This window comes from Podarcis raffonei, chromosome 2, assembly GCF_027172205.1.
Source record: "Podarcis raffonei isolate rPodRaf1 chromosome 2, rPodRaf1.pri, whole genome shotgun sequence".
Classification (NCBI taxonomy): Eukaryota; Metazoa; Chordata; class Lepidosauria; order Squamata; family Lacertidae; genus Podarcis; species Podarcis raffonei.
In genome coordinates this window covers 3547824-3560698 of record NC_070603.1, presented here as the reverse complement: position 1 = coordinate 3560698, position 12875 = coordinate 3547824, and the positions used below count along the sequence as shown (strand labels likewise).

At 43.2% G+C, this 12875-nt stretch overlaps 1 protein-coding gene across 5 annotated transcripts in view; it reads right to left on the bottom strand.

Moving 5' to 3' along the window:
• The window catches only part of LRP1 (LDL receptor related protein 1), a 316344-nt gene that overhangs the window by 190156 nt on the left and 113313 nt on the right, over nt 1-12875 (bottom strand). For all 5 annotated transcript variants that reach the window (XM_053370298.1, XM_053370312.1, XM_053370304.1 and 2 more), the window contains 3 exons: nt 2100-2219; nt 1061-1189; nt 164-427 (listed from right to left, as the gene is read on the bottom strand). In XM_053370298.1, coding sequence (XP_053226273.1) covers nt 164-427; nt 1061-1189; nt 2100-2219 — 513 coding nt within the window. The remainder of the gene's footprint in view (nt 1-163; nt 428-1060; nt 1190-2099; nt 2220-12875) is intronic.

The following is a 12875-nucleotide window of genomic DNA, read 5'->3' as shown; positions in this document are numbered from 1 at the left end:
ATCTTAAAAACAGCAACAAGCCGGAAGGGTGTGAGGGTGGGAATCAACCACACAACATTTTTGTATGCAAAAGTAAATTGGTATATTAATCTAAAGGAATGTGTGTTTCCATGAGAGGAGGAGCCTGTTCATGAGAACTTCTATACAGCAAGCAGCAACTTACGGTGCAAGCTGAGAGAGATGTTGATGGTCCACTCCTCAACAAATCCCTTGAGATTGGGGATCTTGGCACATTTCAGGATAGTTTGGGAAGAGCTGTCACCAACATGGACCCAGCAGACTGTGTCTTCTCTGTAGTTGAAATCCATGGCTGTGGTCTGCTTGGTGCTGGTGGGAGTGATGTTAGGGACAGACCCACCATTCAGGAAAGTAGCCATAATGTTCTGAGAGTTGGCAATGAGTAGGATTGGAGGTCGATCTACTGGTTCTGTTGAAGAAGCAGAGTTGCCAAAGATGAAACAAGGTTTAGGCACCCAGATGCACATCTTTCTTAAAGGACCTACTCATTTTAGGATGAGGTCCAGCAAATGCACTAGCCAAGGGGCACCCCCAGGTAACAAAGTATGAGAATGCACAAAATGTGTCAATTCCTCATCTGTAATATGTCAAAGAAACATGTAAAAAGGGGAGGAGAGACAGGCTGTGTGATGGGGCGGTTTGTCCCGCTATCATACTGCCCAGCACCAAGTGAAAAAGCATTCACACTCAAGTGAGTTGTTTGCATTGCCCTGCACAAAAAGCAAATAACTGTAAATGTGCACTTGCACTGTGACTTTGTATGTAGATTGTGTGCAAAGTGTGGGGGTAAAGAGCATTTCTGGCCCTAAATTACACTCTGGGGGTCCCCAAGGAATCAAGCTGGCAACATCCTTTATGAGAGCCAACATGAGATGACTGGCATCCCAAAACATTTGTGAGAAGGTCTTCCAAACTGTGCTCCACTAATCAGAAAATATGGTGAGCACAGTAAAAGTGCTTTGTAGAGTGCAAACCAGGCCACCACTGCTTGCCCACAAGACAGAAAACCACAAGGCTGGGGGGAAATGACTGATTTGCTTACCATTCTTAGCTTTGCAGGACTTGTGATCAGGCTGGAGCAGATATCCTTCAACACAGCTGCAAACATAGGAACCATGGTGGTTGGTGCAGGTTTGGCTACAAGTGCCGTAATTAGTGCACTCATCAATATCTGTGAGGAAGAATGAGAAACTTATTACTAACCTGTTATATATCTAATATAGCTCAGTAAAATGCTGCTGTGGAAGTGCATGAATGGAGCAGAAAGACAAGGATTTAAAAAACCGAAACATTGGGATAAAAAAGTACATGCTCACTTCCTCCAAGGGCACAATACTCTGGGGACACTGTCCTGCACAGGCCACTCTGAAATGAATGAAAGCTCCCCATGAGAAAAGGAGTTTGCATTTCCATGTGAAAAGGTCATATACCAAATAACTGATTTTGCCATAACTTGCAAGCCCAAAAAATGAAACATTTCTTAACACCCAGCTTGTAAGTGCTGTGCCTGTATCACTCTTGAATTATTAGATGCATACCTATCTCATACCTGTTTCTAGGTCTGCCCCCCCAAAAAAAATGTTCACAAAGTGAAAGTGACATGTAGCTGACATACTGAAAGTGACACCAATATAACGCTCTTGTTCATCACAATTAAAAGTCCGACACCGTAACTTATGTACTGAGAGCTATCTAATTGCTATGGAAAATCTGGATCTAGAATCCAGGACTCCGAACTGACAGCTAACAGCACTAGCTCATTATTTCATGGTATCTCTCAAGATTGACATTTCTTCTGCTTCGTGTGAAGGCGAAAAGTCCAGACACAATCATTTTAAAAGCCACAACACAAATCAGTCTACCATGAATTCCTACTGAAAATAAAAATGATTGGAGGAGGGGAAAGGATATGGGGAGAGGGAGGGAGGGAGGGGAAGAGAAGAACAGGGAGACAAGCAACACTGTCTATCAGAGAAAATACAATAGATGTAGACCAAACATATGTTTTTCCTCCTTAGAAGCTGCTGTCAGATGCTTGTCTTCTGCATTCTCTCCTGTTCCATATTACGGACGTCACCTACCTTTGCAGCTTTTCCCATCTTCTGCCAGCTGGAAGGTACTGTTGCAATAGCACTCTGGGCCATTCAGAGTCCGGGCACAATGGTGCTTGCATCCCATCTCTGTGCAGTTTTTGTAGAACTCTAAAGAAACAGTGGGAGGGGGAGGGAAATGGCATCAGTTGGCTGCTGGGAAGGTGATTTAGATTTGAACAGGTGTGGGGGAACCTGTGGCTCACTTGATGTTGCTGCACTACAACTCCCATTATCCCTGGCCATCAGCCATACTAGATGGGGCTGATGGGAGTGAGTCCAACAAACACCTGGAGGGCCACAGGTTTCCTACCCCTGGATTGAAGATTTCAGGGACATATAAAACCTAGAGTAGTGAACAAATTCACTGGATATTTCTTCTGCATTAATATTCACGCATGGCACAAACAGTTCTGCAAGAAGCTACAAGGCTCATGTAGAAATCTTCCTTTTGAGTTTTGTTACATCAGTTTTAACCTAAGGTTCCCTCCTAAGTCAGGCAGGTGTACAGCAAAGAGTGAGTCTTGCTTCTTCAAATTAGTTTGATATTTAGGAACCTCTTAAGAAAGGCAAAATGCTATGCTCCAAAGGAATCCAGTCCCTCTCATATTCAAAAGGTTTGCAGCAATGCAACTCAACAGTTCCATTTCAAAGAGCAGCTAATGGTCAAGCTTATTCTGGGCAAAATCCTTAATATATGTCATACCTGCCCGTCTCCATCTCTAATAAAGTCAATTTTTATTTGTATTTTTAAATAAGCACCAGAATCTGGAGTGAAAAATTCAAGAAGATCTGAGAGGATGCTGGGGTATGAAACTTGTATTGTCTGCAAGTTCACATCATCCACAGTTACCACCCCAGGATCCTCTGCAACACTGCAAGAGTTTCTGAGGCACACCACTCATTTCAATAATAATAATAATAATAATAATAATAATAATAATAATAATAATAATAAATTTTATTTATACCCCACCCTCCCCGGCCAGGGCCAGGCTCAGGGCGGCTAACACCAGTAAAATTACAGTAAAAACATAAGGGGGGGGCAATTTAAAACACAGGTTAAAATGCAGCCTCATTTTAAAAGTAGCCCATAGATCAAAACCATAAGGGAAGGGAAACAGAAGGGTCAGACTGAGTCCAAACCAAAGGCCAGGCGGAACAGCTCTGTCTTGCAAGCCCTGCGGAAAGATGCCAAGTCCCGCAGGGCCCTAGTCTCTTGTGACAGAGCACTCTACCAAGTCGGGGCCAGTACTGAAAAGGCCCTGGCCCTAGCTGAAACCAATCTAATCTCCTTAAGGCTCGGGACCTGTCATTTGTGGACCTCAAGGTCCTCAACAGGGCATACCAGGAGAGGCGAATGTGGCAACAAGTCTTGGGCAAGTCCTGAAACAGGCTCACAAGTAACTGGCAGGCACCATAATTATCCAAGTCAAATCATCAGTCCACTGGGGCTGTCACAGATAGGTGGCATTGGCTTCAGTACTCAACATAACACAAGGGAATACTGTTACTCCCACTATTTCCCATCACTCCAGATTTTTCCCAATCAAAACCAGATGTTAATATTTTACCGAATTTCTCATTTACAGTCAAAGTCTCTCTGGGGTACCTGACTCCCAATAATTTCAAAAGATGTGTGCAGGCAGCTTTTTTATTTATTTACTTGTTCATTCATTCAAACATTTCACTCTATAACACTTCCACTTTCAAGATTTGCAGCAGTACAATAGACGCTTGGGTTGCGAATGTGATCTGTGCAGGAGGCGTCTGCGCACGCGTGGGTTGCAATGTGCGCTTCTGCGCATGCGCCAAAACCCGGAAGTAACCCATTCCAGTACTTCCAGGTGTGGTGCGGTGCGCAACCTGAAGCATCTGTAACCTGAGGTATGACTGTACAGCATTGCTGCAAATCTAGCAGTAACTAGCTGCTATGCCTCATCCAAGGGATTATGTGATGCTGCAACCAAACCACATGACTGAACTATAAGAATGACAATTCTTTTTAAACTGTACAGCTTAGCTGTGGAGGGATAAAATTTGCTTGTTATTTTAGTTTTGGCAAAGTTGTTGAAGACCCATACACAAACATTATCTTTGTAGCAAATTTAACACAAGGATTGTTTTCCTAAAGAGCACAGAAAAACATTTCCATTTTTACAAGTGCAGACAACAGCTCCTAAACTGTAACGATCTGTTATGAACTTAGGAAAATGCCTTACACCAGCATTGTCTACTTTGACTGGCAGCAGCTCTCTGCACTTTCAAGCTTTCATATGCCACTATCTGATCCTTTTTCGAAATGGAGATGCCAGGGATTGAACCTGGGACCTTCTGCATGCAAAGTATGCACTCCAGCAACGAATTGTGGTCCCTCCTTGAATGCCAGTCTTCTCCTTCACAATTTAAAAAGCTGGTTTGCTTGCTCAGTTGTGTAAGCCACTGTGTCAGACTATATAAGTTTTGAATATAGAACAGCTACAACATCAAACATTATGCAGGCGACACAACTTGATCTGGGCCACTGCTACAGCGAGGCATCATGCTAATGCACTTCAGAAGCATTGTAGAAAGTTGCTAAGAACCACCAATATGGGAGGGACTAAAGATGGGAATATTTGAAAGCAGGTTTGAGGCCAACTCAAAGCTCTTGTGACTATGGCAGGTCTGGAATTAGGGCTGGAATTTCACAACTGACTAGGCAACTGGCAGGAACGACCTTTTTATTATTATCTGGGATGGGATGGAACAACTCAGCAGTTCCCAGGCACACCAACACAAATGTGATTCTACCCACAAGGTTGCAAAATGAGGGGGGAGGGGGGATGAAAAGTACCCTTTCGCTGGGAATGCTAGCTACTCAAACAAGGCAGCAATAAGATAAGCTTCTGTGGCTCCAATTATTGCACAAAGGGGTCAGCACTGTAGCTTTTGTGGCCAAAACGGACAATAATTATGTGCTACTAGAGTGCACTTCGACCTACAAATGGTTCTTTGTCTCTATCCTCTCTCTCCCTCCCACCCACCCGCTCCCCCTTTCTTTCCATCCTGGGTGCCACCGCTGCCACTTCAGAGTTCAGCATTTCAAAGCTGGTTACAAGAAGAGCCCCATGCATTTATTTACAATGAATTGGTTTGCAGTGATTTCAAAATGGAATTCATTATGAAAAGAGCCTTAGGGCAAGTTTGCACATGACAGTTTCTTCTATATGCGAGCAGCCCTGAATGAACTCAAGATCTGCAGTTGTAATTAATAATGCAACCTGTACAACCAGGCAAGAGTGGATGTAGCCTCCACCAGTGGCCTTTTTCATCTGGCAACTGCCTAAAAGGAAAAGGAGAGACAGGGAGATCCAACTTCATCAGCTTTGCGCTGGCAAATGCCATTTGGCTCCTACTTCCCGAGGTTCATCAGCGGCTAGTCTATCTGGAAGCTGTGGTAGTCTCCCACGAGAGGTGGTGGACTCTCCTTTCTTGGAGATTTTAAAGCAGAAGTTGGATGGCCACCTGTCGTGTATGATCCAGTTTGAGATTCCTGCATTGCAGGGGGTTGGACTAGATGACCCTCGGGATTCCTTCCAACTCTACAATTCTATGCTTAAAAGAAGGATGAGTCTGCTAGGGTCCTTTGGATCAGTGTGGCTAGGACCAACTGGGTTCCTTCCACCCACAATATATCTATCAGCAGCCACTCAAAAAGCCATCATACTTGGCCGCTTCATTTGCATCTTTGGTTTCCTCTTCCCTATGTTATCCTTTGTTCCCATTTTTGTCAAATCCATTAGTTTGTAAGCATTCTGGTGAGGCCTATTTTGATTCTTTGTATCATTTATCAGAATTTTATGTTGAATAATCATGCTGGCAGTATGATGGCTGCTAAGAACAACCAATGTTAGCTTATATATTTTGCCAGGCAAACACAAAGGCTGCTTGTGCATAGGTGAAAATGTCACATGAACTGAGTCTTTGGGTTTTCTCTCTTATTTTACTCTTCCACCTGCTTTTGTTACTCTTTTAGCCCATGTCAGCAAAGCAGCTGACACTCAGAAATGGATGATAGATTTGCTCTCTGTGTCTCCCAGGGGGAACTTCAATACTATGCCATTGCAAGCCACTCTATCCAGTGTTGCAACTACCCACACATATTGAGGAATCAGATGGCTACATATTTTCTTGCAGATTCATGTAATTTCCATAATTCCAGCCTCCTGGACATCAAAACCGTCAGTGACTTTTTTTAAACAAAAAAGAGCACATAAAAGAACATAAAGGTTCTGAATAACCCTTAATATGGTATCCCACTGAACCCTGGAGTGGTTTCATGGTGTTCCCAAAATGAGATTCATCTCTTAAACACCAAGGTCACAAAGAACACCAGCCAGGGGATACTTGGAAGGAGACAGCACTTCCATCAAGGTTTCCCGATACGCCTGGCTTTCACAGTTTAACTATTATTAATGCCTGCAATAAATGCTAATAAAATTTCCATCTGCCCCGGATTTTCCCCGATACAAAGAGAAAATAAACTGAGGCCAATGATGAGCCCTCCATAATGGAGACTTCCCTTCATTTCTCCAATAAACCATGACAATTCAAGTTTCAAGATTCAATCAAGAGGAAGTTTCTCCAGCAGTGTGAATACTATTTATTCCTCCAGTAGTTACAAGCCAAGATTGCCCCAGAATACAGCAGGATAGCTAGGCTATTCCTGAAAATCTGATGCCAGGAAACATGGAAATAGCACCTCCAGTGTGATCTGTCCATGTTTAGTTGCACTACTGAACATGATGTACTACTGTTTTACTTTGTATTTTATTTCATATATTGAGTGTTATGTTAAGCCAATTCACTTCTGGGCCCAATTCAAAGCACTGGTTTTATCCTATAAAGCTTTACATAGCCTGGTACCCCAATACCTTACAGAATGACATTTCCCTTATGAGCCTGCCTGCACCCTGATAACATCATCATAAACCCTTCTCAGTGCAGCAGACCAGAGGCTAGAGACAAAAGAACAGTTTTTCCCCCAGTAATGGCTCCCAATTTATGGAATGCTCTCCCCAGGGAGACGTGCCCAATGCCAACATTGACATATTTTCAGTGCCAGGCAAAGGCATTTCTCTTCTTCCAGACATTAGATAGATAGATAGATAGATAATACTTTATTCGGCTATAAGCCCACAAGGTAAAACCAATCAATAAATAAAATAGCATTTTACATTCTAAAATATCAACTAAAATATTTCAACGCATAATCTCCTTCACGTTACATACAATCTCTAGATGTACCATATTGTGGCCTTGAATATAAAGATGGTGGATAGAGTTTACTAGATTACATACATTAGACTATTCATATCTGCAACAGTTGATGATACGTTTCTTGGGTAATTCTTTGGTGGTCAAGTTTATCTTCAGCTGGGAAGAGAGGGTATTGTCTGGTCACCTTTACTGCTTGATCTGGTTTGAAATATTTTGTGTGTTGGATTTTTTGTACTGTACTGTGTACAATTGTTATATTGTGCCCATAGTCAAATTCGACTGGACTTAACTGTCCCATTGCTCTGTCCCAGCTTCTGCCAACCTAGCAGTTCAAAAGCACACCAGTGCAAGTAAATAAATAGATACCACTTCAGCGGGAAGGTAAACAATGTTTCCGTGCACTCTGGCTTCCGTCACAGTGTTGCACCAGAAATGGTTTAGTCATGCTGGTCACATGACCCAGAAAGCTGTCTGTGGACAAACGCCAGCTCCCTTGGCCTGAAGCGAGATGAGCACCACACCTCATAGTTGAATTCAACTGGACTTAACAATCCAGGGGTCCTTTACCTTTACCTAAACTGTACTCTGATATTTTATTTTTGAAAGCAGCTTTGAGACTTATTATGGAAAGCAACTAATTAATTACATAAGTATTTTTTTTTCAAGAACATAAGAATGTAACGAGAGTGTACTGGATCAGGCCAATGGCCCATCTAGCCCAACATCCTGTTCTCACTGTGGCCAACCCCTGCTGGTCCTTGTTGGGCCACTAGCAGGAAAAAGACTGCTGAATTCCTTTCAAACGTCTTGTTTCTACAAATGCCAAACAAATTATTTACTTTTAGATTAAATTTCCAATAGCCATTACATAACTGGCACCTGTGCATGCATAGACAGAGATTCCATAAAGAAAATAATGTTCAGTTGTGATGTCATAGTAATTGAAGACACATTGCCAAAGCAATGTGACATAAGATGCAAGGTTTTCAAGTTGTCTCATAAACCTATCCTCCTTTTTAAAAAAATAATGTTGTAAAACTGTTATGATCTCAACTTTCAGTTTTAAAAAGGGGTAGGTGGGCGTGTTGAAGTTCTAGAAGTCACAACCACAGCAGAAAAATTGAGGAAGACAAAATGATTCATGGACATCACATGCTTTTTTTAAGCATAAAATAAGAAAGTAGGAGAGAGGGCAGGAGGTGTGGTCTCTAATCCTCCAGAGTTACACCATCCCCAAGGATGCTTGAAGGCTCCATTGCCAAACTGCTCTTACCATGATCCGTATGTTTCTCCTAATGCTCATCTTAAATTTACTTTCAGGTAACTTTAGCCCATTTGATTTAATTGTAAGGATAAAATGGGGACTTTGTAAGCTCTGCCCCCAAATCAATTTTAGTGCTACTGCGTGTTTTAAAAACAAAAAACTCCAATGCACAAAATAAACAAAGGTTGTATCCACCACTAGACCTACTCAGAGTACCCTTGTTGAAATTAATGAACCTAAGTTAATCACATTCATTAACTGCAATGGGCCTGCTCCAAGTCTAGCATTTCATACATCCTAAAGCACAGCAAATCCCCTTTGGCCCCATTCATGTGGAGCTGAATTGTAGAGTTGGAAGGGACCCTGAGGGTCATCTAGTCCAACTCCCAGCAATGCAGGAATATGCAGTTGTCCCATATGGGGATCGAACCCGCAACCTTGGCGTTATCAGCACCACACTCTAACCAACTGAACTGCACCCATCTGCAGCATTTTGGAATCCAGCCAGCACAATGGAGGACCCAACCCACCATTCATTTGACGCTAATGGAATTACACTTCATAAACAACACTGATTAAACCCAGGGCATTGAGGAGAATTACTCTGCCTTATCCTCACTGACATTGGCAGAGTTTTGTTTTTTTTAATAAGCTCTGAGCAAACAGCCTTAAGGAAAGTTTCTTTGCTAAGCATACAGAGTTCAGACAACTTTTTGCAGACATTGCCTATGGACATCAGGGCACCAACCAGGCTATTGCCAGGACACATTCTGATCCCCTCCCTTTGCATGGAATAGTTATGCATTTTTGTTGCATACCAATAAGCAGCATCCCTTGGGCATCCACCATGTTGCCGCTCCAAGAGGAGGATCCCAAAGTGCAGCCGGTTGCAGTTGCCAAGGTAATTCATTGACGGCTTTGCATGCTTCTGGGTGGGCAGTGGTTTTTTTCCTGGCAGTACGTGCCGGTACACAGTACCAGCAACTATTTTTCTAGAAAAAAGGCACTGCTTACTACCATCATCTCATTGCCACATATTCTCAAATTTGGAGCCCTCAAAAAACAACTCCTGAAGCTAAGCACCAACACGAACAAACTCCCAAACCAATGACCCTCCTCCTCTTCCCACACCCACCCAACCCTGACACAGCCGAGCCATTGCTCCTCCCCATGAGCAGAGGCCACTGTGGATGATGCTGAGGCCTCCTCACAGGCCCCGAGGAGCCCCTTGTTCCTCCTCACTCTGACCTCTCTAGTAGGAGGCAACAGGGACGCCCGTGGCACTGGAGGAAACAACTAGGGAGAGAGGGGGCAGGGGAGGGGAAGCTAGGCTGTGACCTGAGGGGATCACTAGGAGGAGGAGGAAGAGGAGGCGGTGGGGCGGCTGAGTGGGGATGGGGGGGCCTCCCTGTTCCCCCAGCCCAAGCACCCAGCATGGTCACTAGCCTGTGGATGGGAGACATGAGGGAGGGAGGGCTGCAGCAGGGCGACTTCATGGCTGGGTCAGATGTCTGGTGAGTGGCAGCGGAGGGACAGGAGGGCACAAAATGCTCACCCCACCCCCTCTTTGCAGCAGTGCATCATTTCCTCTCTTCCCCATCCATTAGTTTCCCCAGTCTGCCTTCAATTGGATGCTCTTTGTGGGCAGAGGTTGTTTACAGTGGCCTTTTCTCCCATGGTTCCCAGCCTCTGTCACCCAACATTTTCCCTGAATTGGCAGGTGTGTACAAATAAGACTGCCAGTGAAGCGAATAGTAATCCAGCCAAAGCTGCTGCCATAATAAATTGTTTTAAGGTACTCTGAGGCTCTTTGGTCATATCTAAGCTCTGCTCAGAGTGGACCTGTTAAAGTCAGTGGGCCTAAGTTACTCATGCCCACTAACTGGTCCGCTCTGGAGTGTACAAAGACTGGCAGGCATTCTGCTCCACCCAATTCCTGGTTTTCCAAGGTATAAACCCCTCCTCTTGGTTCTGATTGGTTACATAAGAGCAAGAGGCTGCAAGGCACAGTCGCAGCTTCAGGCAAAATCTTAATGGATTGGAAAACTGGGCCCAAACTAACAATATGAATTTTAATAGGGACAAATGTCAGGTTCTGCACTTGGGCAGGAATAAGAGGTGCACAACTATAGGGTGTAGGACAACATGGATAGCAAAGGTAGGCTATATGCCTTAACTGTTAGTATAAACCAAGCTCCTTTTACCCTTCATAATTGCATCCTCATGGTTTCTTCCGCAGAACCCTGAAGTCTGCCAATATTCCCTTTCTCTCCCTCCATCTCCTTATCACAAAGACAAAGGTTAGTCTTGCGATCTTCTTATACAGGAAAGCATGGATCAGTTTTGTATTAAGACAATGATATGTTCCTGATAACTCTACTGTGTGCTTGTAAAGAACTTGCCCAGATTTGCACATTGTACATATCAAGCACTCTATGATGTGACTTTCTATTAATAAAAGCAACTCTCCTTTGCAAGGAGTCATAAGCGTGCAGACATGTTGCTGGCTTTGATCTTTGGTCTTTGAATGACTCATCAGGTTGTCATTTATACCTCTGTTTTTACATTCTGAGGATGCTTTGTGGAGGGTGGGAAGGATTCTGCTCCTCAAAGAGTCATTAATACCAGGGAGTGGTGCTACGGAGAGTGGTGCTCACTTTGTGTTTAAGTTGCTTTGCTTGGTTTTTTAACTCCTGTTATTCTGCATGGTATGGCACCAGAACTTACATCCATAGTGATTATATAGATATGTTGGATTGGTCAATTAGATGATAATGTCAGAAGCTACAGTGGTGAGCAAGGAGGATAAATGCCAATTATTTTAAAGTATTTAAAGATGAAAAATTGATTTATTTTCACATTTAAATTGGACTTAAAAACAACACCATTGTCTCTTAAAAAATAACAACCCAGTTTTACAATGAAACAGAAATTTAATGCAAAAGTCTACGCTTAAATTCTCTTAAGGATTAATCGATTACCGTATTATCAAACACCCTGTGTCAATTTTTCTGTGTAAAAGACTAAACTATGAGGGAAAATACCTGACTTGAGGTCAAGCATTGTAAATATGACACATCAGTCCATGTACTATAATTATTATGAGTAGTTATGGATATTTATGCTTCTACTCACTCAGTAGTAGGGAATATATGCTTTCCATCTCCTGAAAAAATATAATTCTGCCTAGTAACTGGCAGTCCTTGCTGTGTGGAATGTTTTGGGCCCTTGTCAGAACCCAAAGCGGCTTCAGCCCCTGCAGTAGCCCAGGGGGATTTTTCCTTTTCCTCTGAACAGCTGTCCAGATGCCATATTTCAAATTACTTTTGAATAAAACCCCAATCTAGTTCCTGGGGCAACTCTATCTGGGCCCAGGCAACCCTGCCAAATTCTAATCTAAGTATGGTAAAATGCTTGCTGATAGCTTGAACTTGTAAGGAGAAAGAGAAGTGTTTTCAAAAATCGTAAGGGAGTTGGAGATATTCTGCACAATATCTCTCTCGGCTGTTGCATTTCTCTCGCTGTTGTTGTTGTTTTAAAGATGTGCTGAGCATATGTGTCACATTATTGTGAAGCCCTTGTGTTATCACAGAAGCCAACATAGTGCCTTCCAGATGTTGCCGCTTATAATTCCCATTACTCCTGACCACTGGCCATGCTGTCTGGGGCTGATGGGAATCGTAGTTCTAAACAGCTGAAGGCCACCATGTTGGCTACCCATGTAACAGAACCTGATTTTCCTGTGAAGGCTAGTTTGTGCAATAAAATCTGTTCTTGGCCTCTGGACATATCCTGGAGAACACCATGGACCATGAGACAAACTGGCTGTCCCTGGAGTCTGAGTACTACCCCATCCACAGTTGCAGCAGCACTTAAAACTGTTTATTGAATGATACTAATGACATGACAATGCCAAACAGACCACAACAGACAATACAGAGCATGGTAAAATAAAGCACAACTAGCCAAGTAAATGGCCAAAGGTAAGGCCAAAAGGAGCTCCTCCAACACACGTGTCAGCAGCTGTGGCTGAGCCCCTCTGGTCATTTGTAGCAAACCCATGGAGACAAAGTCCTTCAAAACTAACTGAGGTAGAGCACCTTCTAGTACCAGTGTGGCCTTTTCCTAACCTATTACTTTTCTTTCTTTTTCTCTTTCTTTTCAGGCTTGGAGAATCTGAAAATGCTGGGTATTTCAACCCAAGTCTTTTTTCACCTTCAACGCTGAGGAAACAGCAATCC